A 25579-nucleotide genomic window follows, 5' to 3' on the forward strand; every position below is an offset into this window, starting at 1 on the left:
TCACCTGCCCCAGACCCCAGAGGATTTGTGCCCTGCTTGTCAGGAGGGGACTTGGGGGGCTGCGGGGATCAGAGCAAACGGAGTGAAGGGGTCTGTAGGCAGGCCTCATTGGAGCTGCGGGAGAGCTTCCTTTCTGGATGCTTCCCCTTCTCGAAGCCGCGAGCTCTGTGCACGGTGGGTTCCTCTTCGGGAAGGTCGCTTGGCGAATAAAGGACGTTTGCAGGCCGCGGTCGCCGCACCACCAAGGCTTGAAACTGGCAGCTTTTCTTTATCTGCTGGTGACTCAGCTCTGGGCTGGGTTCCGCGTGGTGCTGGCCGCGCTTACAAAGGGCCTGGGGCAGGAATAGCCAGGAAGGCCTCCCCCAGGGCGTCACCTCAGCCTCGCGACCGGAGAGCGGGGACCCGCGGGGCCTCTCTGTCCTCACAGAACGAATTTCATGAGTTGGATGGATTTTCGTTAATTTTTGGTCACCCTCGTTCCGTGGAGCTTTGCAAACCTCGTTTGGTGAAGTCACAGCATTTAACTGACAGGAAAGGAAATTCATTCTGCTTCTTACCTGTGTCATCGCTTTATGTAATTTACTAGATAATCGAATAGCTTTCTTGGGATTCATAATTGGCTTTGTTTCAAGTGGTACATCGTATTTCTGTCTCCCTGTAGTTTCTCTGACTTATCCTTAGCTTAATTACTTTTGCTGAGTGGCGTTGAATGAAGTCGGTTTAACAGAAACACTTATTTCTTGTAAAGTCACACGGAGCAAAAACAACAGAGTGTTGTTTTCTAAGGCTTATTCTTTAAATTCTTTTTCCATTTTAATGTTTATTTATTTTTGAGAGAGAGAGAGAGAGAGAGCGCAGAGACAGAGTGCAAGCAGGGGAGGGGCAGAGAGAGAGGGAGACCCAGAATCCGAAGCAGGCTCCAGGCCCCGAGCTGTCAGCACAGAGCCGGATGCGGGGCTCCAACCCATGAATCGCGAGATCATGATCTGAGCCAAAGTCGGACGCTTAACCGACTGAGCCAACCAGGCGCCCCTCGAATATTCTTATAATTCTTGATCTCAATCCCCAGATTATCACATGATTTAATTCTTTCTGTTTATTTGATGTGTGGTTCTTGTTGTGGACCCGACTGTGTCCCCGCCAAATGTATAAGTCACAGCTCTAGGCCCCAGTATGGCTGCATTTGGAGATGGGGACCATACAGAGCTGATAAAGGTTAAGTGGGGTCAGAGTGGGGGCCTTGATCCCATAGCACTGGTGTCCTTGTAAGAAGGGGAAGAGACCACAGATGCCTCTCCCCCACCCCCCCGCCCCCCTGACCTCGACGCGTGCGCAGAAGAAAGGCTCGTGAGGACACGGGGAAGACAGCCGCGGCAGGCCAGGTAGAGGGGCTCTCATCAGAAGCGATATTCCCGGCACCGTGACCTTGGACGTCCAGCCTCCAGAACTGTGAGAAAGTAAACTTCTCTTGTATGAGCCATTCGGTCTGTGACATTTTGTTATGGTGGCCAGAGCAGGCTAATGTGATTGATCGAATTTACATCTTTGATTGCATCACCCAGGGATAATCGGATACAGTGACTTAGTGCCAAATTTAAGGCGTTTAGACATGTTTCTAAAATTTTGTCTGAAAGGCCAGAATTTCTCCCCTAACATATAGGTACTAGGCCCTGTATGGACAAGATTTCCACAATAATATTTCCCACTGATCCCGTTTTTCTCAAGCATTGACAACAAAGTTTGGGCTTTATTTCAGATGTTGTTCCTTACGACGTCACAAGACCAACAAGATTAGATTTAAATTTCTCATTAAAAAATTTTTTTTAACGTTTATTTATTTTTGAGACAGAGAGAGACAGAGCATGAACGGGGGAGGGTCAGAGAAAGGGAGACACAGAATCGGAAACAGGCTCCAGGCTCCGAGCTGTCAGCACAGAGCCCGACGCGGGGCTCGAAGTCACGGACCGAGAGATCATGACCTGAGCCGAAGTCGGCCGCTTAACCAACTGAGCCACCCAGGCGCCCTTAAATTTCTCATTTTAAAATAAATTGTTGATACGCTTTGATGCAAAACACAGATGTGTCATAGAAAATGAGTATTTTACTGTCTTGATTTATAACTTTTCAATTAAATTGTTTTCTCATTTCATTGGATGTATGTTTTCTAACAAGTGGGACCACAAATCTAGAATGCAATGTGGGCTCAAATAGATACTATTCTTGTTTAAGAAGCTCCTGAATATTTCATGTTTGGAAATGCTCGAGCATGTTTAAGCACATGCTGGCTACTGTTAGCATTTTTTAGGGTATTTTCTCGATATTTTAAATCATTTTATCGACATTTTAAACATTTAAATTTAGGGGCGCCTGGGTGGATCAGTCGGTTGAATGTCTGACTTGGGCTCAGGTCATGATCTCGCGGTTTGTGGGTTCGAGCCCTGCGTCGGCTCTGTGCTGACAGCTTGGAGCCTGGAGCCTGCTTCGGATTCTGTCTCCCTCTCTCTGTCCCTCCCCCGTTCATATTCTCTCTCTCTCTCTCTCTCTCTCTCTCTCTCAGATAAATAAGTATTTAAAAAATTAAAAAAAAGAAACTTAAATTGCTTAAAGTAGCAGGGAAAATGAAAGCTAGTGCAAATTGTGTTGATTTTTGTAGAGATGCTAACTATAAATAGTATCACAGGTATGTTTCGGAGTGTTTTTGATACCTGTCTTTATCACAGACAGATGGATTTATATTCAAAGTCCCTCCTTTGTGGGGCACCTGGGTGGCTCAGTTAAGTGTCCGACTCCAACTCAGATCATGACCATTCCAGATCACTCCAGGTCAGATCATGACCTCCCGGTTCGTGGGTTCGAGCCCCACATCGGGCTCCGGGCTGACAGCTGGGAGCCTGGAGCCTGCTTCGGATTCTGCGTCTCCCTCTCTCTCTGCCCCTCCCCTGCTCATGCTCTCTCTGTCTCTCTCTCTCTCTTTCTGTCAAAAATAAATAAACATTAAAAAAAAATTAAAAAAATGATCGAACTATGATGGAGAGTGGAGTATTGAGAAGTATCGTGTTACTTTGTACTAATTCTCGCGAGTGTGGAAGGTGTTCGGGTGGTTGGGACGCACTGCAGTGACAGAAAGGTTCCCCGCAGACTCAGAAGACTGAGCTGCATGATACTTAGGTGAACGCCAACAAATGGATCCTTGCTCAGTTTCCTTTCTTTTGTGAGCTCGTTGTTAATACTTTCCACACAAATTCTTAAACCTATGAGCATGGAAACACTGCGTTTACCACTTACACAGAATTCCGACGCGCCCATGTGACCAGAGTGATGACTGTCCAGGGCCACCACGCGGTTTCCGTCCGGTGAGAATCCAGGGTGCCGATCGCATGGGGAGCCTTGTGCTGGATGAGCAGGTCGGGGCCCGTTCATCAACGGCCCTTGTGACATCCCGTGACAATTAGCTGGAATGAATGGGTTTAATTTAGAATGTAGTCACGTGTTAATTTTCCCGTTCGCTACAACAGCCGTTGTGATGTTTACCAGTCAGAACAGAAAACTTTTCGATATTGCCGTAATCATGGCAGTTACGCTAACGAATATTGGCTGGATAAACCGGGAGGTGGAAAGTTAAAGAGCTTTGAAGTCCAAGGTTCCTTCTGGCTCTGGAGAGATTCTGGAAGATTCTGGGAGATGTCCCTCTGGGGGAGAGAGCCAAGGGGAGACTGGCTTTGCCAACAGCTGGACGGAGGCAGGAAGCGATCCCCTGCAGACCGGAAAGACGCTGAAGCTGGGGTTCGGGAGGGGGACCCATACCTACACTGTTTCACGCCCCCGACTTTTGGAGCAGGCGAGACCTCAGAGAGGGGGCTGTGGGTGCCCGGGCTGGGCAGAACTAGGCATCGGGGCTCCCGGCACTCCATCTGGGAGGGAGCAGAAGGCCAGAGGTGTGGGCACCCGGGACCCGTCCAGCTGGGACGTCGGCAGGAACCAGCGTGGGCAGATGACCAACCGATGGCAGTGGGAGGAGCTGCCTGGTGTTTGTTGCGTGTGAGGCCCCAGACCCCCTGGGCAGCCCCAGCCAAGGCTGATACCGAGTTTCCTGCCGGTCAAGCGGGAAGGGGACTCAGAGTTAGATTTCGGTTGTTTTCGGGAAAATGAAGAGCAGGTACGTCGAGCAGGCGCGAGTCAGTAATCCGCGGCTGGCTTCTCCACGCGCGTGTATGTGCCACGCGAGTTATGTGAACACAGTCCTGAGTCAGACAGCGCCAGCTTAGATACACACGCACGCGGGCTCCCACCGGGCACGGTCACTGAGCTCGGCACGCTGCCGTCAGCAGCAGACGTTCAACCCCAAAATAATTATTGTTGGGTAAATTACCCACGAGAAGGTTAAAAAGCCCTGGGGGTGAGAGGTGTGGAGGGAACATCTTTAGATTCTGGTTTGAACAAACCGGCTGGAAAATGCAATTTGGGAAAACCAGGAGCGTGCGTGTGCAAGGGAGGGAGGGGCAGAGAGAGAGGGAGAGAGGGAGAGAGAGAGAGACAGAGAGAGAGAATCCCAAGAAGGGGCTGAGCTGTCAGCACACAGCCCAACGTGGGGCTCGATCCCGCGAACTGTGAGATTGTGACCTGAGCCGAAACCAGCAGTTGGACGTTCAACTGACAGAGCCACCCAGGTGCCCCCCACCCCCCAAAGTCAGAAGTTTTATTGTCTCAGTCTATAAGAAGCCAGGGAATTGGAAGTTCAGGCCTGGTTTGGTGGCTCTATTATGATGTCAACGGTTCTTACTCTTTTAGCTTTCCGTTCTTAATGTGTTGATTGCTTCCTCATTATTACCAGATGGCTGCTGTACCTCCAGGAATCACATCTGCATTCCAGCGCAAAGGAATACATATCTCATAAGCTCCAAGACTGTCACATGGCCACTTGTGGCTGCATGGCGGCTCGGAAAAAAAATAAAACAGTTGCCCTTTCGATGTCTACGGTAGATGAATCCATGTAGGTTGGTCACTCAAAATCCATTCCTCATTACTTTCTCTCTTGCCTTCCTCAGGCAGTAAGTGTTACAGGCAATTCTTCCTTCTTCCTTCTTGTCTTTCTTCTAACTCCCATGTGAAGGGGTTATTTATAACCTCACCACTTAGGCTGGGAATCCTGTGGGTCCCTGACACGTGCCCACCACCACTAGAGAACATTTGTTGAATGAATACACTATAACTGCCCGCAGCTCTCACTTTCTGAAATTCTAGTCCTGTAGACAATTCTGCAGCAGGGCTGGGGAAAGGTCGAGAAAAATAGAGGCGGAGATATGTATGGAGCCTTGGAAGTCAGAGTGGTGGGATGCGGGATTCAATTTTTGTTTGACATTAGATTTCGACGTAGACGCTCCTGATTCTGATAATGCTGGGCCGGATCATTCAGACCAATCCTCCCACCACACACAGTTTAAAGAGCTGAATAAAATCTCTAAACAGCTTCTTAAAAGCATCAGAGACTTGCCCTGAGAGCAAGCACTTCTGGGGACACGTGCGGAGAGGGGGTCAGGATCCAGAGAGGTCAGCCCCGCAGTGGGGGCCAGTTTTGCCCTTTGGGGCATTTGCCGATCTGGAGGAGGGGTGAGGCTGGGTTGGGCTTTTAGTGCTCTGTAGGGCTTGGGGAAAAGCCAGAGTCCAAGGACCACCAGGGCTTAGGATGTGATAAAAACCTGCTTCGGCTCAGGATCTGAAAGGACAGCTCCTTGTGAATGAGGGTGAAGTGGAAAAAACCCGCCTCGGGCAGACCACGGTCATCTGGTTACCCCCGAAAATCTCAAACCGCGAATTTGGAGTCGGGCAATTCTAGAGTGCTCGTGTCCCCCAGACACCCGGCAAAAGATGTAGAAAATCCTCCTTGGAGAAAGATAACATCATCTCAGTCCTTGAACTTCTGCAAATAACTTTTTTTTTTTAAATACAATTTATTGTCGAGTTAGTAACATAACTGTGCACAGTGTGCTCTTGGTAGATGCCCATGATTCAACACTTACAACACCCAGTGCCCATCACCCACTTTCCCCTCTCCCCCATCCCCCATCCCCCCTCAGTTAGTTCTCTGTATTTAAAAGTCTTTTATGGTTTGCCTCCCTGTTTGTAACTGTATATATTTTTTTCCCTTCCCCCACGGGCTTCCGTTAAGTTTCTCAACTTCCATATATGAGTGAAATCATATGGTATCTGTCTTTCTCTAATTTCACTTAGCCTAATTACCCTCCAGTTCTATCCACGTTGCTGCACATGGCAGGATTTCATTTTTCATCGCCGAGTCGTATTCCATTGTATATATAAACCACATCTTCTTTATCCATTCCTCAGTTGGTGGACAGTTAGGCTCCTTCCATAATTTGGCTGTTGTTGAAAGTGCTCCTATAAACATTGGAGTACATGTGCTCCTATGAATCAGCACTCCTGCATCTCTTGGGTAAATTCCTAGCAGTGCTGTTGCTGGGACGTGGGGTGATTCAATCTGCAAAGAAATTTTTCTAAAAAGTTTGACACACAGTGAAAACTTACTGGACATATGAGGAGCTAGGACACCATAAGCAAGAACCAGCAGAAATAAAAGACACTAGATCAGACCTGGAAGGAACTCAAAATATTTGAACAATGGCATTTCCCTTTGATATTTTCTTATTGTTTTGGGGCCACAGAATTTATATAGCATAATTACCACCGTTAAAAGAAATGATTGGTGGGGCACTTGGGTGGCTCAGTCAGTTGAGCGTCCGACTTCGGCTCAGGTCATGATCTCACAGCTCGTGGGTTCGAGCCCCGCGTCGGGCTCTGTGCTGACGGCTCAGAGCCGGGAGCCTGCTTCGGATTCTGTGTCTCCCTCTCTCTCTGCCCCTCCCCTGATCACACACTCTCTCTCCCTCTTTCTCTCTCTCTCTCGAAAATAAATAAACATTAAAACATTTCTTAAAAAGGAGAAATGATTGGTATAACATCGAAAGCAGAAAACAGAGCTGGGAAGGAGCACACCACTATTCTGTTGCTGGTTTCTGAGATCAGCCAACTCTGGTGTTTGTCTCCTCTTTTCCATTTCCATATTTTCCAAATTTTCTTTAATGAGAATCGATACTGGGAGACACATGAGTGAAAGAGAAAGTGATAAAATGTATAACCCAGAGCACTGCTGGATTCACAGTGCACAACCTCCACAGCTGTCCAGGGTCCTGGGCTCAGGAGGACCTTGTGCTTGGTTTAATGCTCTGCTGCTTTGGTCTTGAAATTCTTCGTTGTTTGTTTGTTTGTTTGTTTGTTTAATGTTTATTTATTTTGAGAGAGAGAGAGAGAGTGGAGGAGGGACACAGAGAGAGGGAGACACAGAATCTGAAGCAGGCTCCAGACTCCCAGCACAGAGCCCCAGGCTAGGGCTCGAACCCGTGAACCCCCAGATGATGACCCAAGCCAAAGTCGGACGCTCAACCGACCGAGTCACCCAGGCGCCCCTGTCTTGAAATTCTTAATAACTTTTTAACAAGGAGTCCTGTTTTCATTTTGTCCTTGGCCTCCCCAGTCCTGCGTAGCCAGTCCTGACCCAGAGGCAATCAAATGCTGATGGGATGACCCCGTGTCAACACTACGACTCGCCCTAGTAGGTGCGCTTCGCCGTTGAAAGGCGTCTAGTTTCCAAGTTGCAGGTGCGGCCAGGCAGCTGCAGGACATGTCGAGGTACGGAGCAAAGACCCCAGGGCCAGGAGCGTGCAGAGCCCGTCCTAGTCTAGGACTAGCTCTCCGTAAGCCAGCTCTCCAGCCGTTGGAATCGCAGCCGTGAGCGGCACAGCTAGCACGCCAGGGTCCGAGCGGATCAACGCCGATGGATTTGTTTCGCGCGCACGCTGCGAGGTACCCGGTGCTCTGAGATCTGCTCCCAACCGTGATGCGCTTCCAGCGCCCCCACCGGGATTTGCCGGTCACGTTCCAGGACGTGTGCGCTTGCTGACTGGACGCGCTGACTTCGCTGGAATTTCTTTCACTGCCCTGTCAGACAGCCCCACACAGGAGGCACGGTGAGTTTCCCAGGCGCCGGGCCAGAGGCGTCAAGTGTGCACGTGACAACCCTGCGGTTTACTGAACGTGGAGCAACTTCCCGGCCCCTGCTAGGCTCTTACTTCAACCCCTTGAAACGGATTGGTAGCACTCTTACCCCGCAATTATTTCAGATCAGGAAACCGAGGTTTAAGAAGGTTAAGAAAGTGGCCCGAAGAGGTCTGGCTCCAAGAGCACGTGCCCTTGACAACTGCACTGGACCAACGCCAACAACAGAGTCCCGCTCGCGGTCTGGCTGCCCCGACCCCAAAGTCAGACGGTGGGGGAGGGGGGAGGTGGAAGCTGCGAGGGAAAAACGCCACTGGGGGTTTTCGCAGAGGCTGGGGCGTGAAGGGCACGACGGTTTGGGAAAACCCACCCTAGCAGCCCTGGCCCCGCCCCGGCCCCGCCCCGCGGCCGCACGCCCGCCCACCCCCCACCCCCCACCCCCGCGCCGCCGCGGGCACCTGCGGGCGGCAGCCGCGCGCGCACACACCGCCCCCTCGCGCAGCGCCCACCTCTCCCCGCGCACGTGTTCCGAGGCCCCGCCCCCGCTCCCGCCCCCGCCGCAGGTGTCCGGGGAGAGGCGGGCCGGGAGGGCGCGCTCGCGGGACCGGGGCCCGGGCGTCCCCGCCGCGCCGCGCGGTCCTCGCCGAGGCAGAGGCGGCGGCGGCAGCAGGTGGAGCGGGTTCCCGGTCCGGCCCGGGGCTCCGGGGAGGTCGGGTCGCCGCGCGGGGCACCGGCCCCTCCGCCCCCCCTCCCCCACCCCCCCAGACCTGTGCTCCCGGAAGGGAGCCGCCGGCTGCTCCGGGGTCCGCGGGGGGGGGAGCTCGCCGGGCGGCGCGGGCGGGGCCCCGGTGGCGCGCCCGCCTCCCTCTCCGGCTCGCGCGCGGGAAGCGGCGGCTCTTCCCCGGGACTCCGGGCGCTCCTTGCGCGGCCCTCGCCGGCTTTGCCTCGGGGGCCCTCTAGCCTTGTCGTCCGCCGGAGTTCTCCACCGACCGCTTTCCTCCATTTGGGGACACTTCCCGCCGGCGACGCCCGAGCGCCCCCTGAGGGTCCGGCCGCCGGAGCTGCGGGGTCCCGGCCCTGCTCGCCGCCCCCGACCCTCGAGGCTCTCCCGCCGGCCTGCCTCCTCCCAGCCTCCGGCCTCGACGCGGGGGTGCGGACCTGGTCCCGTCTGCGCCCCCCAACACCCCCGGAAGGAGTGCGGTCCTCCGAGGCCCCGCCGCCGGCCATGGCCTTCACTTTCGCCGCTTTCTGCTACATGCTGTCCCTGGTGCTGTGCGCCGCGCTCATCTTCTTCGCCATCTGGCACGTGAGTAACCGGCCGCGACTTCTAACTCTTGCCGTGCGCCCCTTCCCGGCTTCTCTGAAGTGCACCTGAGGCAGGGGACAGGTGGCGGCATCCCGAGCCGGCGGCCCCGCGCTCCCTCGGAGCCCGGCTGCTGGCGGGGGGGGAGCGCAGGTTCCCGGGCGAGCGCCCCACCAGCCCCGGTGCGGGGCCCGGGGCGCGCGGCTGCAACCCCCCGCCCAGCCGGCTCCTCCCTGTCCGCAGTTGCGGGCCCGGCGGTTAGTCTAGTAACTATAACAACTAACCCGGAGCGTGTCAGCGTCTGGCCGAGGCACGTTTGGAGACAAAGTGGGAGAGGGCGCGCGGCGAGCCGGGCCCGGAGGGCAGGGTACCGGAGGTGGAGGTCGCCTGTCCCGCGGCGAGTCTCCCCGTCCTCCGCTGCCACCAGCCCCTGCAAGACCCCAGCAGGTGGCAGACTGTCGGCGCCGGCGTCCCGCCGCCCTCCCCGGGCCACGCGGGCTGGGGGCCGTGGAGGTGGGCCGCGGGTCTGCAGGCGCGCTGTGGGTCCCGGGCGTGGAGCGCTTCTGCGTGGGGGTCGGGGGAGGCCGCAGCGCGGAGACCAAGCAGCGCTTGGCAAGCCCACCGCCCTCAAGGCCCCCTGCCCTCGCCCGCGGGGGGCCGGTGCGGAGGGGAATGGTGAGGTCGCCAGTTCCGGACGGAGCCCGCGGCGCGCAGCCTCCCGGCCCAGCGAGCCCGGAGGCGGGGAGGGACCCTGGGATGGATTCCCGGAGGCGCGTCCCTGGCGAGCCCTGCGGAGCGCGCCTGCAGGGGCAGGTGCCGGGGAAGCAGACCAGAAGGGTTGCGGGGTGGGTGGGATGCTGGTGTTTCGTAGGAGAGGTTTCTAGAGCGTGAGACTAGGCTAGCGCAGCCTCTGGTACAGGCTCTCTGAGAGCGAGGACAGAGACCGGGCGGCAGGGAAGATGCTTGCTGGGCTTCCTTCCACAGCCCCAAAGTGAGAGTTGACCTGGGTGGTCCCCAGGCCTCCCCTTGCGTCTGGATGGTGCAAGTCTGTGCATCAGTGGGTTTAGGAATCTAGGGGGAGTTGGGGGTGAGGTGGGGTGGGGGGAGAAGGAATTCAGACACAGGAATTTCAGGGCGGATCAAAAATCCTGCGGTGGGAAGTGATGGCATTTTGTGGCCTCTCCTCTGCCCCAGGATCCCAGGTCTAATCCTCGCTACAGCATTGAGTCTAGAAGTTGTTGACGGTTATTAGGGGAGAATGAAACTTTACCTAGTTTAGAACGAAAAGGGGTGCAGGGCAGATCACGCCCCAACAGGGCAGCACATACGTGCTCATGTCTTCAAGGGAGTTTGCTCTGCTTCCTTGGATTTGGGGAGCTTCCTTGCATTTCAGAAGGCTCATGATTCCCTTTTTCCAGACACTTCACTTGCTGTTGCTTCGTGTCTTTGCCTTGGCCAGAGGGTGGCAGGAACCAGGGACTCCATCAAACTGCCAGGATTGGAGTTGTCTGAACAAGCCTCTGAAGCAGAGCGGGTAACCAGCAAGAATAATTTGCTGTCACTCGGGGGAAGATAATAAATAATTCAAGAGCAGGTTAATTAAATGGATGGTGGGTGCCGCTCGTTGACTAACAGATGTGTGAATCAAAGCCAGGCGTGCCGTGATCCCCCATCGGCCCCGCCAGCCGGGTCCCCAGCGCCCACCCCCTTGGCCAGGGGCAGTCGAATGCTGTCAGGTCCCGACCAGATTCCCAGTGGGAGTGCTGAGATTCCAGTTTCTAATAATGAAAGGAATCTGTGCTGTTTGAATCCACATTAGAGGAAGCGTTCCTGAGTCTCTAGCCTCTTGTTTCTTTCGTCTGTTCCTTCTCCCTTCCTCCGGATCAAACAGCCCAGAGCGTCCCCTCATTGATCGGGCTGCTGAACACTGAAAGGGGAAATCGATGCACATGTTGTATGTGTGGGTGTTGCTTATACGGTGGTAATTACTTCAAGGGAAATTTAGGAGAGCGAGTTCTGGGTTGGGCGGTGGTTTGCTTTCTTTCTGGCTTCTTCTTCAGATATTTTTTGATCTGATAAGGCGTATCGATCGCTTAGCCTATGTGAACATCCCCAGGAATGAATTGGGCACTTGACATACACCGCAGCTGGGGACACGCCCCGTTGCCGGGTCTAGGCCGTAAGTCACGAAGACGGCACTTTCTTCTTGTCAATGGTACACACCTGCTTAGGGGTCATGATGGTAGCTCCTGGCATTGAGTGTGGACAGCAGGCCGGTTCTAGGCACCGACTGTTTACTTCCCACCGGAGGCCTGGGAGAAAGGGTGGCTGTGGCCATAAGCATATCGCTTTCAAGTCTCATGTTTCACTTTGAAAATTTATTTGCGTTTGTTTTCAAATGAAAATATTTTGAATTACCGGTTAGTTTTACATCAGCCGCTGTTTGCCACATTTGGAATGTACAGAATGTGAGGGTTTGTTTTCCGGCGTGTTTGTGTGTGTGTGGCTTTGCATGCCTGTGGGCACATGGGCTCTTTCTGCCCCGGAAGCCCTTTACTCCTCACAGTGGACATCTTATGGGCCAGGGAACTGTGGATCAGAGAGGTTATGAAACTTGCACAGCTGCTGTGTGTCAGAACTGGACTGCAGCTGAGTCCGAGCCTGGTGTGCCCGTGCCTTTTTTCCAGCTGTGGTTATTATCTTGGGCGTGTTTAACTTTGACAATAGTGGATCACGCTTTTACCCAGAGGATTACGTTTCTCTGCATAAATAAGATATCTGGAGCTGGAACTTCTGGTTGGAATCATAATCACAGAGACACCTAACATGTGTCCCTTTTAAGAGGAGGAGATTGTGTTTCTTTTTGTAAAAAAAAAAAAAATCAGTGTTTCTGCTCATAAAACGATACAGGCTCCTTGTGGAAAATTTCGAAAATACAGGGACATCTATAGAACAAGATCACCGTTAACCTTATTCTCCAGAAAAGATTTGGGTGTTTCTTCTTTCAAACATTGTGTGTTTTAAAAAATTGCCTCTGGATGTTTAGAAGGAAGAAGAGGTGTTGTGAAGGGTTTCGGATGTGGACTGATGTCCGTTTCCAGCCAGGATAAAATGAGCAGCATTTACTGGCACCAGGCCTCTCAGCACCAGCTTGGTTGGGCCTTTTGCCGACCGTCACGTTTGTATAAATACAGACGAAATCAGTCTTCGAAAAGATCAAAGTTTCATTTTCAGGGTTTTGGCTTTTGAAGGTTTTTTTTTTTTTTTATGTTTATTTATTTTTGACAGAGAGAGAGCGCGTGAGCAAGTGAGTGGGGGAGGGGCAGAGACAGACGGAAACACAGACCCCGAAGCAGGCTCCGGGCTCCAAGCTGTCAGCACAGAGCCCGACGCGGGGCTCGAACCCACAAGCTGTGAGATCGCCACCTGAGCCGGAGTTGGACACTTAACCGACTGAGCCCCCCAGGCACCCTTAAAATTTTTTAGTACCTAGAGTCACTTTTTTTTTTTTCAACGTTTATTTATTTTTGGGACAGACAGAGACAGAGCATGAACGGGGGAGGGGCAGAGAGAGAGGGAGACACAGAATCGGAAGCAGGCTCCAGGCTCTGAGCCATCAGCCCAGAGCCCGACGCGGGGCTCGAACTCACGGACCGCGAGATCGTGACCTGGCCGAAGTCGGACGCTTAACCGACTGCGCCACCCGGGCACCCCCTAGAGTCACTTTTAAGAACACTTGAGTTTTGACAGCGTTGGAATAAAATTGACGCCCGATGATACTTGCTCCGGTTCCGGGCAGTGTGTGCCTCGGGAGAGGTTTCACACCCTGACAGAGGATCACAACACGTGTTCACCAAGAGGCGGCGTTGCGGGCAGAACGTCCTTGCACCTGGGCCTTTCAGCCAGTTCCAGCCTTGTCACAGGCCCAGCCCTGGGGACCGAGTAAGCCTCTCAGGGTTTCCAGGCGTCCCTCTGGAAACGTGAAGTGGCTTATGTGAAATGGTAGGGCGCCGGGGGCTGCACAGCCTGTCTTTTTGAGACCCTGCTTTGGTCTGCTTGGGTAAGGGTGCCTGTTCCGTCTGGGACAGCTCATCCCCTCTCGCGGCCGAGGTCCCTAGCCAGCGGTGCGGACGCCTCTCCAGCCCCCGCCTGGAGGAAGGAAGCTCCGTGAGCACCTGTTCTGGGTCACCGGGTTTCTCCAGAGCCGGGATGTTGCTCGGCAAGTACGAGGGCTCAGCGAACACCCGCAGGATAGCTTCTCCTTCTGCTCGGGCTCCACACGCTTCTGGCCGATGGAGCTCGTTTCTCACGTGGCTTCTGCCCCCGGGTGGTTTGGGCACGTGTGTTTTCTGCCGTCCCAGCACCTGGAAACTTGGGAACCTGTTGTTCCCATCGCCGGGGGTGCAGGGCGCGGGGTGGGGCTTGTGTGGGGGGCACGGGGTGGGGACAGGTGCTGGCTGTTCCCAGAGAGAGTGTCTTCCATCGGGTGTGATGACTGGGCTGGCTGCCCCTGCAGGGGACAGCCTACAGCATCATCGTGGTGGGTCCCCCACCGTCAGGCGGCAGAGGGGAGGGAGGAGCAGAAGGAGGGGCATGGGCCCCCAGCCTGACTGCTCGATGAGGTTCCCGGCCCGGCTGGGGTGGGATGTCGTGGGCCCACCGTGACGTCTGACTGTGACGTTCGAGTTGCTGAACAAGTAGCAAAGGCAGCTACGGTTGTGATCGGAGCATCCTCCTGTCCTGGCCCTGCAGCCGTGCTGGGCCCAGTCCCCTCCTGCACTGCGAGGCCCGTTCACCTGGCTTGACTCCTGTCCGGCACCCCCACCCCTGCCCACGGCCTGCATGGGGTTCTCCGCTGCTGTTCTCCCTCCGGGCAGGTCTGCAGACTGGCTCCCTCCCCACCCCACGCCCGCTGCCCTGTGGATGTCCGGTCTCCTGTGCCCTGTCGGCCATGCCCTCAGGGGTCCCCGCGGGACCTGGCATCTGTCACAGTCTCGTGCCCTCTCCACGGCCCCTGCTTTTCTTGGGGGGGAGGGGGGTGGGCAGGGCTCTCTTGCACGCACTCCGCTGCCCTGGTTGTGGCCCCGTGTGACTGGGACCGTTTCCTGTGCCCCACCCTGTGCCACTGGCCCTCACCCACCTCCAGCCAGCTCTCACCCCTGCTCTCGGCCCCTTGTGCTCACGGTCTCCGAGGGACCCGCCAGGGACTCCCCGTCTGCCGTCTGCCCATGCCCAGGGCCGCTGGAGTGGGGTCGTGTGTGGCTCACCTTCACCTCCTGGCCCTCCGGTCAGGTGATCCTGGCTGGTTCTTTCGGCTCCTGCGATGCTGGTCCAGATCCGTGGTGTTTTCCCAGAGCCCCTGAAGGCCCAGCCCCCTCCTTGCAGAAGATCTCCCTTGGGGCCGACGGAGAGGGCACAGTCACTGACAGGGACACCTGGACGCCTGCCTGTCCCTGAACTAATGCCTCTGCTGCCACATTTCTCCTTCCTTCCCAGACTCGGAGCCTCTCCTGCCGGAGCCTCCGTCTTCCCCTGCTGGCGCCCGGGGATGTTGCCCGCCTCCTGTCCCCAGCTCCCGCATCCTCGACCGCCGGCCCATCCCCCGGAGTCTCTGAGCCTGCGGATGAGCCATTCTTCCGGGCCCTCCTGACTCGGGGGCCGGAGTCGCCTCACCTCGTCCTGCCTCCCCGCTCCCTCTTTCTGTTCTTGTAGCAAGTGCACAGAAAAGCAGAGGCCGAGAAGCCTCCTGGTCGCGTCATCTGGAATCAGCAGATGTTAGCGCTTTGTTGCTTTGATTTCTTGTCCACACTATTTCAGGCATTTATTTCCTCTGGCCGCTGCCTTGCGCCCACCTCTTCTCCGGTGGCCATGGCCTCGCGCCTACCTCTTCTCTGGTGGCTGTGGCTTATCTGTGGCCTTGACGCTCTGGCCCGCATCCTCCTCGTGGCTGCTCTCATGGCCTCTGTGTTCCTCCTCGTCTCCTCTTCCTCCCCTGCCTCCACTGACCTGTGGCTGCCCAGTGCCCGCGTGCCGGTGCCCCCGACCCTGCAGACTGTGTGTCGGGCCGCCTGCCCCACACCCTCGGCCGTGCCTTCCCCGTCCCCACGGTGACCGCTCACGGTGGCCCGGTCTCCCCGTCAGCATGTATATCCCCGCCCCCCCGCCCCGCAACCTCAGCCCAGGCCCTCGCTCTCAGAGCGTGCCCTTCCAGACCAGCACCCTTGGTTAAATGTCACTGGGATGACCCCCACCCCCCAGCCCCAGCTGCCGGGAGTGACCATCGTTCCCGCTAATAGGACCTGTCCGTGTTACCTTCCTACCACTTTCGTGGCGGCCCAGTTAACAGTTCGACCTCATTCCTGGTCTTCCGTGTTCTGGACGTTCTCACCTTCCTGCAGGTACCTGCTCGGGCTGTCCCCCTGGGGTACTCTGCCCACACCTGTGTTCACCTGCGCTCCGCCCCAGCCTCTGTCCTCGGCCCCCTGGTCTGAGCACTGCCGCCGAATCAGCGATCCCTTTTGTCTCTGCACGTGAACTGTAAGCTCTTCTGGGGCGGGAGCTGCCCCCTCATTTGTAACCTGCGTCCTCTGCAAACGTCCCTGTGGTCGGATCTGGGTAACTTACTGCCCCAACCCAGGCTGACAAACTCCCGCTCAGCGGACGGTCTCCCAGACCCTCCTGGTTACAGCAGCAATCCAGGTGCTTGTTAAAAATGCACGTTCCTGGGCCCCACTGGAGGCCCACCCGGGAGGTGGGAGCCCAGAATCCCCGAGTTGGGGGAGACGCTCGATGCGGCGTGTCAGCCGGGGTGCTGGGGAGGAGGGCCATGCTGGTCTGTGGTTCCGAACGGCAGATGTCGGGACGAGTCGCCGTCACACGGTCTGACAGGATGATGTTGGGGCCACGCCGATTAATGCTTCGTGATAGTGGGTGCATGGCGTCCCGCGGCACCTGTGTTTGACCGTGAGTGATCGTGATATACACCATTCTTCTGTCCCTTGAGGGCTGGGTGTGGACAGTCCCCTTGTGGCTCAGATAAGGCAGATACTAAGTGCCAGCCTGATGTCTTTGCCATTTGGATTTCTTCTGACTTGCTTCCTCTTCTGGGAGAGGGAGGACCCTTAGAAAAAGGCTGCGGACTGTGTTAGCTTAGAGAAGAGAGTCACCACGTCCTGGCATGGCACTGTGGCTGGGCACACGAGGTACACACCCAGATCCGTGGGGCTGGAGGTGGAGGCGGGATCTTTCGTAGCCGGGACCTCTGTGTGTCAACACAGGTGACTGAGACTCGCAGGAACTTCTTTTAATGCCTCTTGGAATGTGATTAATTCCTGTAAAGGTTACCGAAAATCCCAAGTGCACAATTAAATCCTGAATTGGTCTCCGAGTACCAACCCAGAACCCAGCGATGAGGCTGGCAGATACTTTTAATTTGACATAGAAGGAGAGGCAGGCATGAGACGTTCTCACACACGCTGAAATAAAGCCCAAACACAAAACACTGAAGAAGGTACAGAAATCAAGAGTAAGCTGCGAGGCTGTCACGGAGCCACCGACATGCCCGCGTGCTCAGCGTCCGGGGTGTGAGGACGGCACAGCCTTGGTTGGGGGCTCCCTGCTACGGGCATGCTCCCGGCATCGTGGCCGCGTGGCTCGGCCGCTGGAGGCTGTTACAGTGTCGTGTGCCTGCCTCTGTGGGTCCGCATCCGTCTCACGCCCCGGCGCCACAGCACGCCCGGGTTTGTGTTTACTCCTCCCTCTTGGACCTAAGTTCTGCACGTTCTTCCACGTGTGACCACGTGTCTTGCCACGGTCAAGCCTGCTTGGGCTCAGCAGCGACCCCTGGGAAAGCTGCAGATTGTTGACCCCTGTCCACAGGCGACCCAGGGTCAACGTGCAAGTGACCCGGGGTTAGTGCACACACAGGACCTGGGTTTAGTGCACACACACACGACCCAGGGTTGGTGCACACACGTGACCCGGGGTCAGTGTACGCATGTGACCTGGGGTTAGTGCGCACGCATGACTCGATGTTAGTGTGCACGTGACCAGGGTTAGTTAGTGCACGCCCACGACCTGGGGTTAGCGTGCACACGCGACCTTGGGGTAGCACACATGTGACCTGGGGTTAGCGCGCACACGCGACCTCGGGGGCGGCACGCACACGTGACCTGGGGGTGGCGCGTGCCTCAGGCTGCACATCTGCTGTCTGTGGGATAGAATTGATGGAGGGCAGGCTCTGCGTCCCTGTTACGCATTCGTGGCCACGATGAACAGGTGCGGAGCGTGGCTGTGGTTGGTGGCTCTGACTGGTTGTGAGGGGAATGGCAGTCACCTCTTTGTAGCCTGGTGTGTGTTGTGAATCCAGAAGCCTCCTTGAAGAGGAGGGAGCCGGCGGCTTTGGGGACAGTGACGGCCACCCCCGGGGAGTGCCCGGCTGTCCGGCGAGCGCGTGGGTGCCTTGCACCCGGGCCGAGCCCGTCCGCTCCGAGACGGGTGGACGCAGCAGTCCCAAGGGGACCGTCAGAGGACCGGCTCGCCCCCCGGGCCTCGGCGCCGCGGGCCTCGGCACCCCTGCGTGACGGGGCTCTGGGAACGGACCTCCCGTCACCACCTGGCCCCCACGCTGGCCTCTCGCCGAAGGGTTTGTGGGCGCCTCTGTGACCGGCAGGCAGAGGGGCTCGCCTGCTCTCGCCGCCTTCTTAGCCCAGCTGGTGCCGACCAGGGCTGCGGAGCCGGACGGGCACACCCATCCGGTGCCCCTCTTTTCACCGTCTGGTCCAGGCCCGGACTTGGGCAGCCTCGTCAAGACCCCGGGTTTGTCTGCTTCTGGCCTTGGCTGGCCTTTCTCTGAGTCTGCCTGGCTACCTGCCTGGGACGGGGGCCTCACGCGGCCTGGCGGTTTCTACCTTGGGCTCTGTCTGGCTCCCCTGATCTCTTTTATTTATTTTTTTTACGGTAGTGAAATACACATAACATAAAACTTACTGTTTTCACCCAGTTTTAAGTGCTTGCTTCAGTGGCATCGAGCACATTCCCACTGCCGTGCAGCACCCCCCCACCCCCGCCCCCCCCAGAGCCTTCTCCTCCCAAACTGAAACTCTGTCCCCACCAAACGCCGACCCTCACTGCCCACCCAGCCCTGGTACCACTGCCCTCCTACCTCCTGCTTCCCATCTCTGTGTGCGTGTGTAAGCCTCTGTCCGGGCACAAGTTCCGTGTGCGTGTGCAAGCCTGCATCCGGGTGTGAGTTCCATGTGCATGTGCGAGCCTGTGTCCGGGCGCAAGTTCCATGTGCGTGTGTAAGCCTGCGTCTGGGTACGGGTTCTTTGTGTGTGTGTGTAAGCCTGTGTTTGAACATATCGGTGTGCATGTGTAAGCCTGTGTCTGAGCACAAGTTCCACGTGTGTGTGTAAGCCTGTGTCTGGGTACAAGTTCTGTGTGTGTGTGTGTGTGTAAGCCTGTGTCTGAGCATATCTGTATGCATGTGTAAGCCTGCGCCTGAGCACATAGAACTTGTTCTATGTGCGTGTGCAAGCATCTGTCCAAGCACATCCGTGTGCGTGTGTAAGCCTCTGTCCATGCACAAGTTCTGTGTGCGTGTGCAAGCCCGTGTCCGAGCAGGATGCCCTGGAGATTCCTCCGTGTCGAGGCACATGTCAGATTACATGTGTTGTGTGTGTTCCATGGTGTGAATATCCGTCCTCTGCTGGGGCCACCTCGGGAGGGGGGGCGGTTATGTGCCCGTGCTGCTGGGAACATGGGCGTGCACATATCTCTGGTGCCCCAAAGTGGAAACACAGGATGGAGTGGAAATTCTGTGTTCTTTCCAGGCAGAGACTCTGGTCCTGTCTGTGCTGCGCCATATCCGTCTGGACGTCTGACCCCTGGGGCTGGCCTCTCTCCGCCTTCCTCCTGGACGGGGCGGACCAACAGCACCTGCGTCCGCTCGTGGGCTTGGGTATCTGGTCCGTGTTGCTGCGTTCCTCGGGAGTCCTCAGGTCTTGTGGGAGAACAAAGTAGTTACAGAATATTTTGTCAAGTTTCCGCTTTGGGTCCTGGGTGTACAGGTTTTATGGGATGCGGCTCTTGGCTTTGCCGGGAAAGACGCCCCTTGGCGCAGTCATTTCTTCCTAGGGATTTCCTCTGGCAGAGAACAGCGTTTTCTCCCCGAGTCTAGGCCTGAGAACTGAGGAATGCACCTGAGTGAGGAACGGAGAACTCAGGGATCTTGTGAAAATGTTGTTGTTCGTTAAAGCCTTATTTGCATTTCCGCTCTCACAGTGTAGGAGGAGGCCCGAAGGCCCAGCTCTGCGGAGGCGTAGGCGGCCGCCGGGGGAGGACCAGGCAGCTCACCTGGGCAGGGAGGAGCTGGGAGAAGGCGGCTGTCAGCTCATGGGGCCCATTAGGAGGATGGCTTCATTTTCTAGCCCCTTTAAGTTGCCTTGAGTCACAAAAGTGGCTTAAAAAAACCAAGTAGGTTTGTAAAAATGTAATTTCCCTCAGTTTGTCTGTCCCTGTCTCTCACACACAGTTACCAGCACAACAAAATACTCCGTAACAGTGAAAACCCCACCCTTTCCTGGCCACACGTTTTGGGAGGATGCCTTTGCTTTCCTCTGTCCCCCCACCCCTGGGCGAGGGTTGGCGGGCCGGTGTGGGAGGCAGGGAGTGCCCGCGTGCCCGTGGTTTGGGCCGAATCCCTCCATGGGGGCAGTTGACCAGATACATTCACCCAGCCCTGGTCTGCCTGGGGGTGGTCAGAACCTGGAACTGCCCGTTTTGGGGGTTGGCTTGACGCCCTCTGGCCAGAATGGAGTTGTAAGTGGTCCTTTGCAGTGTCTGTAAAAACCCTAGATGCGCTCAGGACACGTTTCGGACTGAATGACACCCTGATCTCTTTTCTGTCTACCACGTAAGGAACCGCAGGCCAGGACACCGCGAACCCACATGATGTCCCCTCTCGGTCCCTTGGCTTCCCATGCCCAGATTTCTCAGGATGTGGCCGCACGGCGCCCCACCGCCCCCTGCGGCTCCTCCCGCTGACCAGCTGCTGGGAGTCTGCGGTGGGTGGGGAGGCCTGGAGTCAGGGGCGCCGGGGCCTCAACCACTCTCTGTCTCCTTCCTCCGTCCTCTCTTGCTTTGACCTCCTTTTGTTCCTTCTTGCTGGCGTAGATCCTGGACCTGCCAGAGGCTGCACAGTATTACTGAGCCCAGCCGGGGGGCCCCAGGGCCAGGTGGGTGGCTGGCGGCGCCCCCTCCCCCAGAGCGAGGAGAGCTCTGGGCTGACATTTCCAGAGCAGCCTTGGGCGGCGTCTTTGCTGGTTTCGCCTTCACACGGTCCATTTTGGCGCTGGGATACGGCTCTCCTGCTGGGGAAAAATGCAGGGGAGGAACGCAGAATCTTGGAGCCGACTTCCTTGTTTTTTTCTTATTGGCAACTGATTCATGAACCCTAAAAAAAGAGTTGATGGCAACACAGCCAGCTAGCCATAGCAGCCCAGATGGTCCTCTATATAATAGAGACATTTGTCTCTTGGATAAAAAAATATTTAAATGTGTTCTGTGAGCTGATTGAGAAAAGGAATCAGCAAGTGCAGGGCTTGTGGGCATGGAAGAAGCCCAGTGATTCCAGCCCCCAGAGTGCGAAGATTAGGAAGTGGGAATTGGCGGTAGAGAGGGCGGATGCGAGGGGGGCCCTGTGGGAGAGATGGCTTCAGGGTGCCCCCCCATCCTACCCCCCGGCCTGCAGGCCGGACGTAACCCACCGTGGGGCGTGCCGCGGGCACGGGGGCTGGGACGTGTGTGCACACAGACACGGAGCTCCACGTAACCCACCGTGGGGCGTGCCGCGGGCACGGGGGCTGGGACGTGTGTGCACACAGACACGGAGCTCCACGTAACCCACCGTGGGGCGGGCCGCGGGCACGGGGGCTGGGACGTGTGTGCACACAGACACGGAGCTCCACGTAACCCACCGTGGGGCGGGCCGCGGGCACGGGGCGTGGGGACCAGACCTGTGTGCACGTGGACGTGGAGGGGCTGCCAGCTGGGGTGGGTTCACAGCAGCTGTGGGGAGACCAGGGCCAAAGAGAACACGTTTGTGCCAACCGTTTCCAGATCCCACACTGAACAGAGAGGCAGACGATCCCGGTCCCCTCCCCTTCTCGCTGGAAATGGCGCAGGCCCGGTTGCCGCGTGTCCTGGGCAGGCCGTTGCATGGGGATCCTCGGACGATCGGGGGCGTCAAGCTGTCGCTGGCTGCTTTGTGAGCAGGGAGGGGTGGGTGACCGCCCGGGGCGGAAGTGGGTAGAGGCTGCGGGCAGAGACGCGGGATCGTCATCTGGAGCTGGGGATCGAGCCAGATGCGCAGAGCATCAAGCCCCTTCCTCGTTACTGGAGCGTGACTCATCCCAGGATGGTTTTTCTTGGAGGTTCTGAGGGCGATGAGGGAATTGAGCCGAGGCCAACAGAGCATATGTGCTGAGTGCAGAGAAACGAATGGAGAGAAATGTGTTTGGTCTCGACACCCTTTTCCCTCATTGGCTGGCATTGGCAGTTTTAGAACCAAAAGTCATGCCCTGGCAAGGGGCTGGCAGCTACCTGGGCAGGTGCTGATGCCGAACGGTGTTCTCCTGCACCCGCTGTGTGGATGTGCAGTCCCTGAACCTCCTGGTGCGTGTGCATGTGCGTGCATGTGAGCGCACATGTGGCCGTGTGCATGTGTGTGAGCATGTGTGCAGGTGCATGTGAGCATGTGTGCAGGTGAGTGTGCAGATGTGTGTATGTGTGGGCATGTGTGCAGGTGCATGTATATGTGTGAGCATGTGTGCAGGTGTAAGCGCACATGTTCCCGTGTGCATGGGTGTGAGCATGTGTGCAGGTGTGTGTGTATGTGTAAGCATGTGTGCAGATGTATGCAGGTGCATGTGCATGTGTGAGCATGTTTGCAGGTGCATGTGTGCTGGTGTGTGTATGTGTGAGCATGTGTGCAGGTGTGTGTGAGTGTGCAGGTTCATGTGAGCAGGTGTGCAGGTGCGTGTAAGTGCATATGAGCAGGTGTGCAGGTGAGTGAGCGCAGGTGCATGTGTGTGCATGTGTGTGAGCATGTGTACAGGTGCATGTGTGTGTGTATGTGAGCATGTGTGCAGGTGACTGCAGGCGCCTGTGAGTGTGTATGAGCACTGTGTGGGTGTGTGAGCATGTGTGCAGGTGAGTGTGAATGTGTGCAGGTGTGTGTGTGCGTGCATGTGTGTGTAGGTGTGCATGTGTGTGCGTGCATGTGTGTGAAGTGAAGGCCCTGGACAAAGCGGTCTCCGAGGTCCCCATCCAGCTCTGGAATCCTGTGGTTCTTCTGTGCTCCCTACATGCATCTCGTTCTCTTCCTGTTCTCCGTGTGTGGCTTTCTTTCCCACGGCCTTGCCGGGCACTTGGGGTCAGATTCCTGAGCAGGGCTGTATCAGCTGAGGTTCTTCGGGGTCGATTCTGGCCACCTTACTCAAAGGGGTTTTTGGGAAGGGGGGTGGAGTGCACATACGATGCGTGGCAGCTCTGGGACACAGACCTGACACACGGAATAACGTGGGTTAGGTCACTGGTCTTCTTCCTCCTGTCCCTGAATCGCTGCTTCTGAGGATGGAGAATCTTCTAGGCTTGTGCCCCTGTTGGCACGTGTTGCACTGAGGGGTGAGTAGAAGTGTCGTGGGGTCTCCGGGCACCTGGATTCACCGTCCCACGGGGAACTGCACTCAGAGGGGGGAGGTGGTTCTCCGGACAAAGTCGGACCAGTGTGGAAGGGGCCGTAGATGCTGGGGACCAAGACACAACAGGTGTTCAGGACCCGAGCTCTGCAGCTTAGCCATCACCTCCCCGGTGTTCAGAGAGAGCTTCCTGGTGCCCAGACCGTGTGCCGGGTTATCCCAGGGAAGCTGCTAGAAGTTCAGGCAGGCTCGCGCAGGGCTGCTGTGCCCTGGCCAGGAGGCTGGATGTGCTGGACTCACCCGTTCGAGTGATGACCGTCCGCTGCCCCAGAGTAGAGGCTCCACCTTCTCTTCCTTAAAGTGGTCCACGGGGGCCACGTGACGCGCTTCCATGGCATGGCACACGTCTTGCCTTCTGAGCCCACAGCTTTTACCCAGTCCGCTTGGTGGAGAACTTTGCAGGAATTTAGAGGAGCACTTGCTCACCAGGAAGGACTGAGCAGCAGGCGTGCGAATCAGGAATAAGAAAAACGCGTCTTGCGAGCTCGCAGTCTCCCACACTGCTTGGCCCCAGATTCTGGAGGATAAATGGGAAACTGAACCCCGGCTCTTCCCTCTCCTCTTGGAAGAGCAACCCCTGGCCCAGATTCCCACCTCTGCCTGGGAAACACCCCCTCTCCCTGTCGGCGCACGTGTGACAGTGCTGAGCCTCAGTTCCCTGCTTTGCGCACAGCTGAGGGCAGGAGGCCCCCGTCTGTCCCAAGGAAGGTGCCCCCTCTGTGTTCCCGCCAGGAGCTGGGAAGGGCGGGAAGGCCTTTCTCAAAAATAATAATGTTAAAAAATTTAAAAAAAAAAAAGAAAGGTTCTTTCTTGGGATCCTGGGGGGTTCAGTTGGCTGTGTCCGACTCTTAATTTTGGCTCAGGTCATGATCTCAGCATTTGTGGGTTCGAGCCCTGCATCGGGTTCTGTGCTGTCTGCGCAGAGCCTGCTTTGGATCTTCTGCCCCTCTTTCTCTCTGCCCCTCCCCCACGTGTTCTCTCTCTTTCTCTCTCTCTCTCTCTCTCTCTCTCTCTCTCTCTCTCCCCCTCTCTTCCCGCCCCAATAATAATGAAAAAAAAAAAAGGCCCTGTCTTTGCAAAGGGTGTTGGTGTCCACTTTGGGGAAGCTACCTGTGCCCTCAGTGGTTCAGACTCTCGGGGCCCATCCACTGATGCTCTGAATAATTTATTTACCCCCCACCATCACCGCTGCCTCTCCAGCTACTCCCTGCTCACTGGTGTCCCTGCTCAGGCGGGCAGTGGCCAGAGGGGAAATCCTTTCCAGGCCCACCCTGTTGGGCAGGGCCTCTGCTGGACTCCCGGACCTATTTTGGGCACAGGCTCATTTCTCCCGGGAAGCAGGCTGACTGTCAGAGGTTACGGACCTCTGCCCATAGTGCACCTCTCTTCTCTGCCATGTTCTAGCATCTCTCACAGGATGGGACACTGGCCTGTCTCCACCCCTGGGGACTCCCGGGATACTGGCCCGTCCCCACGTCCAGGGATTCCCGGGACACTAGCCTGTCCCCATCCCTGGGGACTCCCCGGACACTGGCCTCTCCCCACCCCCCCAGGGACTCCTGGGACACTGGCTGTTCCCCCCACCCTGGGGGATTCCGGGGACACTGTCCCCACTCTCAGGGACTCCCTGGACACTGGCCCCTCCCCACCCCCAAGGATTCCTGGGACGCTGGCCTGTACCCACCCCCAGGGACTCCTGGGACACTGGCTGTCCTCCCCCCACCCCCAGGGATTCTGGAGACACTGCCTGTCCCCACCCCCAAGGATTCCTGGGATGCTGGCCTGTACCCACCCCCAGGGACTCGTGGGACACGGGCCCGTCCCCACTTTCCTTTGCCGTCAGTAGTTCATGGAGGACAGATGGGTTGTCTGATTGGTCAGAAAAGCTAAAGCGAGTCCCGTCTACACCACCACCAGTGAGGCCCGTGGCCGCCGTCTGCCTGCCACGGCTCTGTCCCCTGCTCTGCCCTCTTCCCTGACGGCGCACTTGACGGGAGGTAGGACGCGGGCCTGTTCGTGGAGCCCGTGAGGCTGCAGATACGGATGCTCCCACACATTTGGCCGCCGGAGGCGTCTGTTCCTTTCAGGGCGTCTAGAGCACGGCGGGCCTCACACTTCGGGGTGCGTGCGAGGCAGTGGGACTGTCGTGAAATTCCGGCAGTTCCTGCTCGTGGGGATGTCCGAGGGCTGGGTGTGTGTTCGGACACGGGTGTGTTAGCGATATTTACCTGCCCTTCTGTTTTGTGCGGGGGCGTGGGGGGTGGGCATCGTGGTAAAGTCGCTGGTGCCGTGTGCCCGCTCCTCCGGGCGCTGGCGTGTCCGTGGGGACGGCATTCTGTCGCGAAGAGCCTACGAGTGTCCGTCTCAGGTGAGCAGCGGAGGCACAGAGGTGTGGCCGTGGGCACAGGTGGTGTGTGGCCGAGCCAGGACCGCTCCCCAGCCGCCCGAC

The 25579-nt window shown here is 56.9% G+C and overlaps 1 protein-coding gene across 4 annotated transcripts in view; it reads left to right on the top strand.

Annotated features, from left to right (window-relative positions):
• The first annotated feature begins 8881 nt into the window (after positions 1-8881).
• CNIH3 (cornichon family AMPA receptor auxiliary protein 3) overlaps positions 8882-25579 on the top strand; it is an 85368-nt gene continuing 68670 nt past the window's right edge. For 2 of the 4 annotated variants that reach the window (XM_043569420.1, XM_043569421.1), the window contains exon 1: positions 8882-9373. In XM_043569420.1, coding sequence (XP_043425355.1) covers positions 9293-9373 — 81 coding nt within the window. In that variant the 5' untranslated portion in view covers positions 8882-9292. The remainder of the gene's footprint in view (positions 9374-25579) is intronic. The other 2 variants (XM_043569422.1, XM_043569423.1) reach the window with 1 other exon arrangement.

Source organism: Prionailurus bengalensis, chromosome E4 (genome assembly GCF_016509475.1).
Source record: "Prionailurus bengalensis isolate Pbe53 chromosome E4, Fcat_Pben_1.1_paternal_pri, whole genome shotgun sequence".
In the NCBI taxonomy this organism is placed as follows: Eukaryota; Metazoa; Chordata; class Mammalia; order Carnivora; family Felidae; genus Prionailurus; species Prionailurus bengalensis.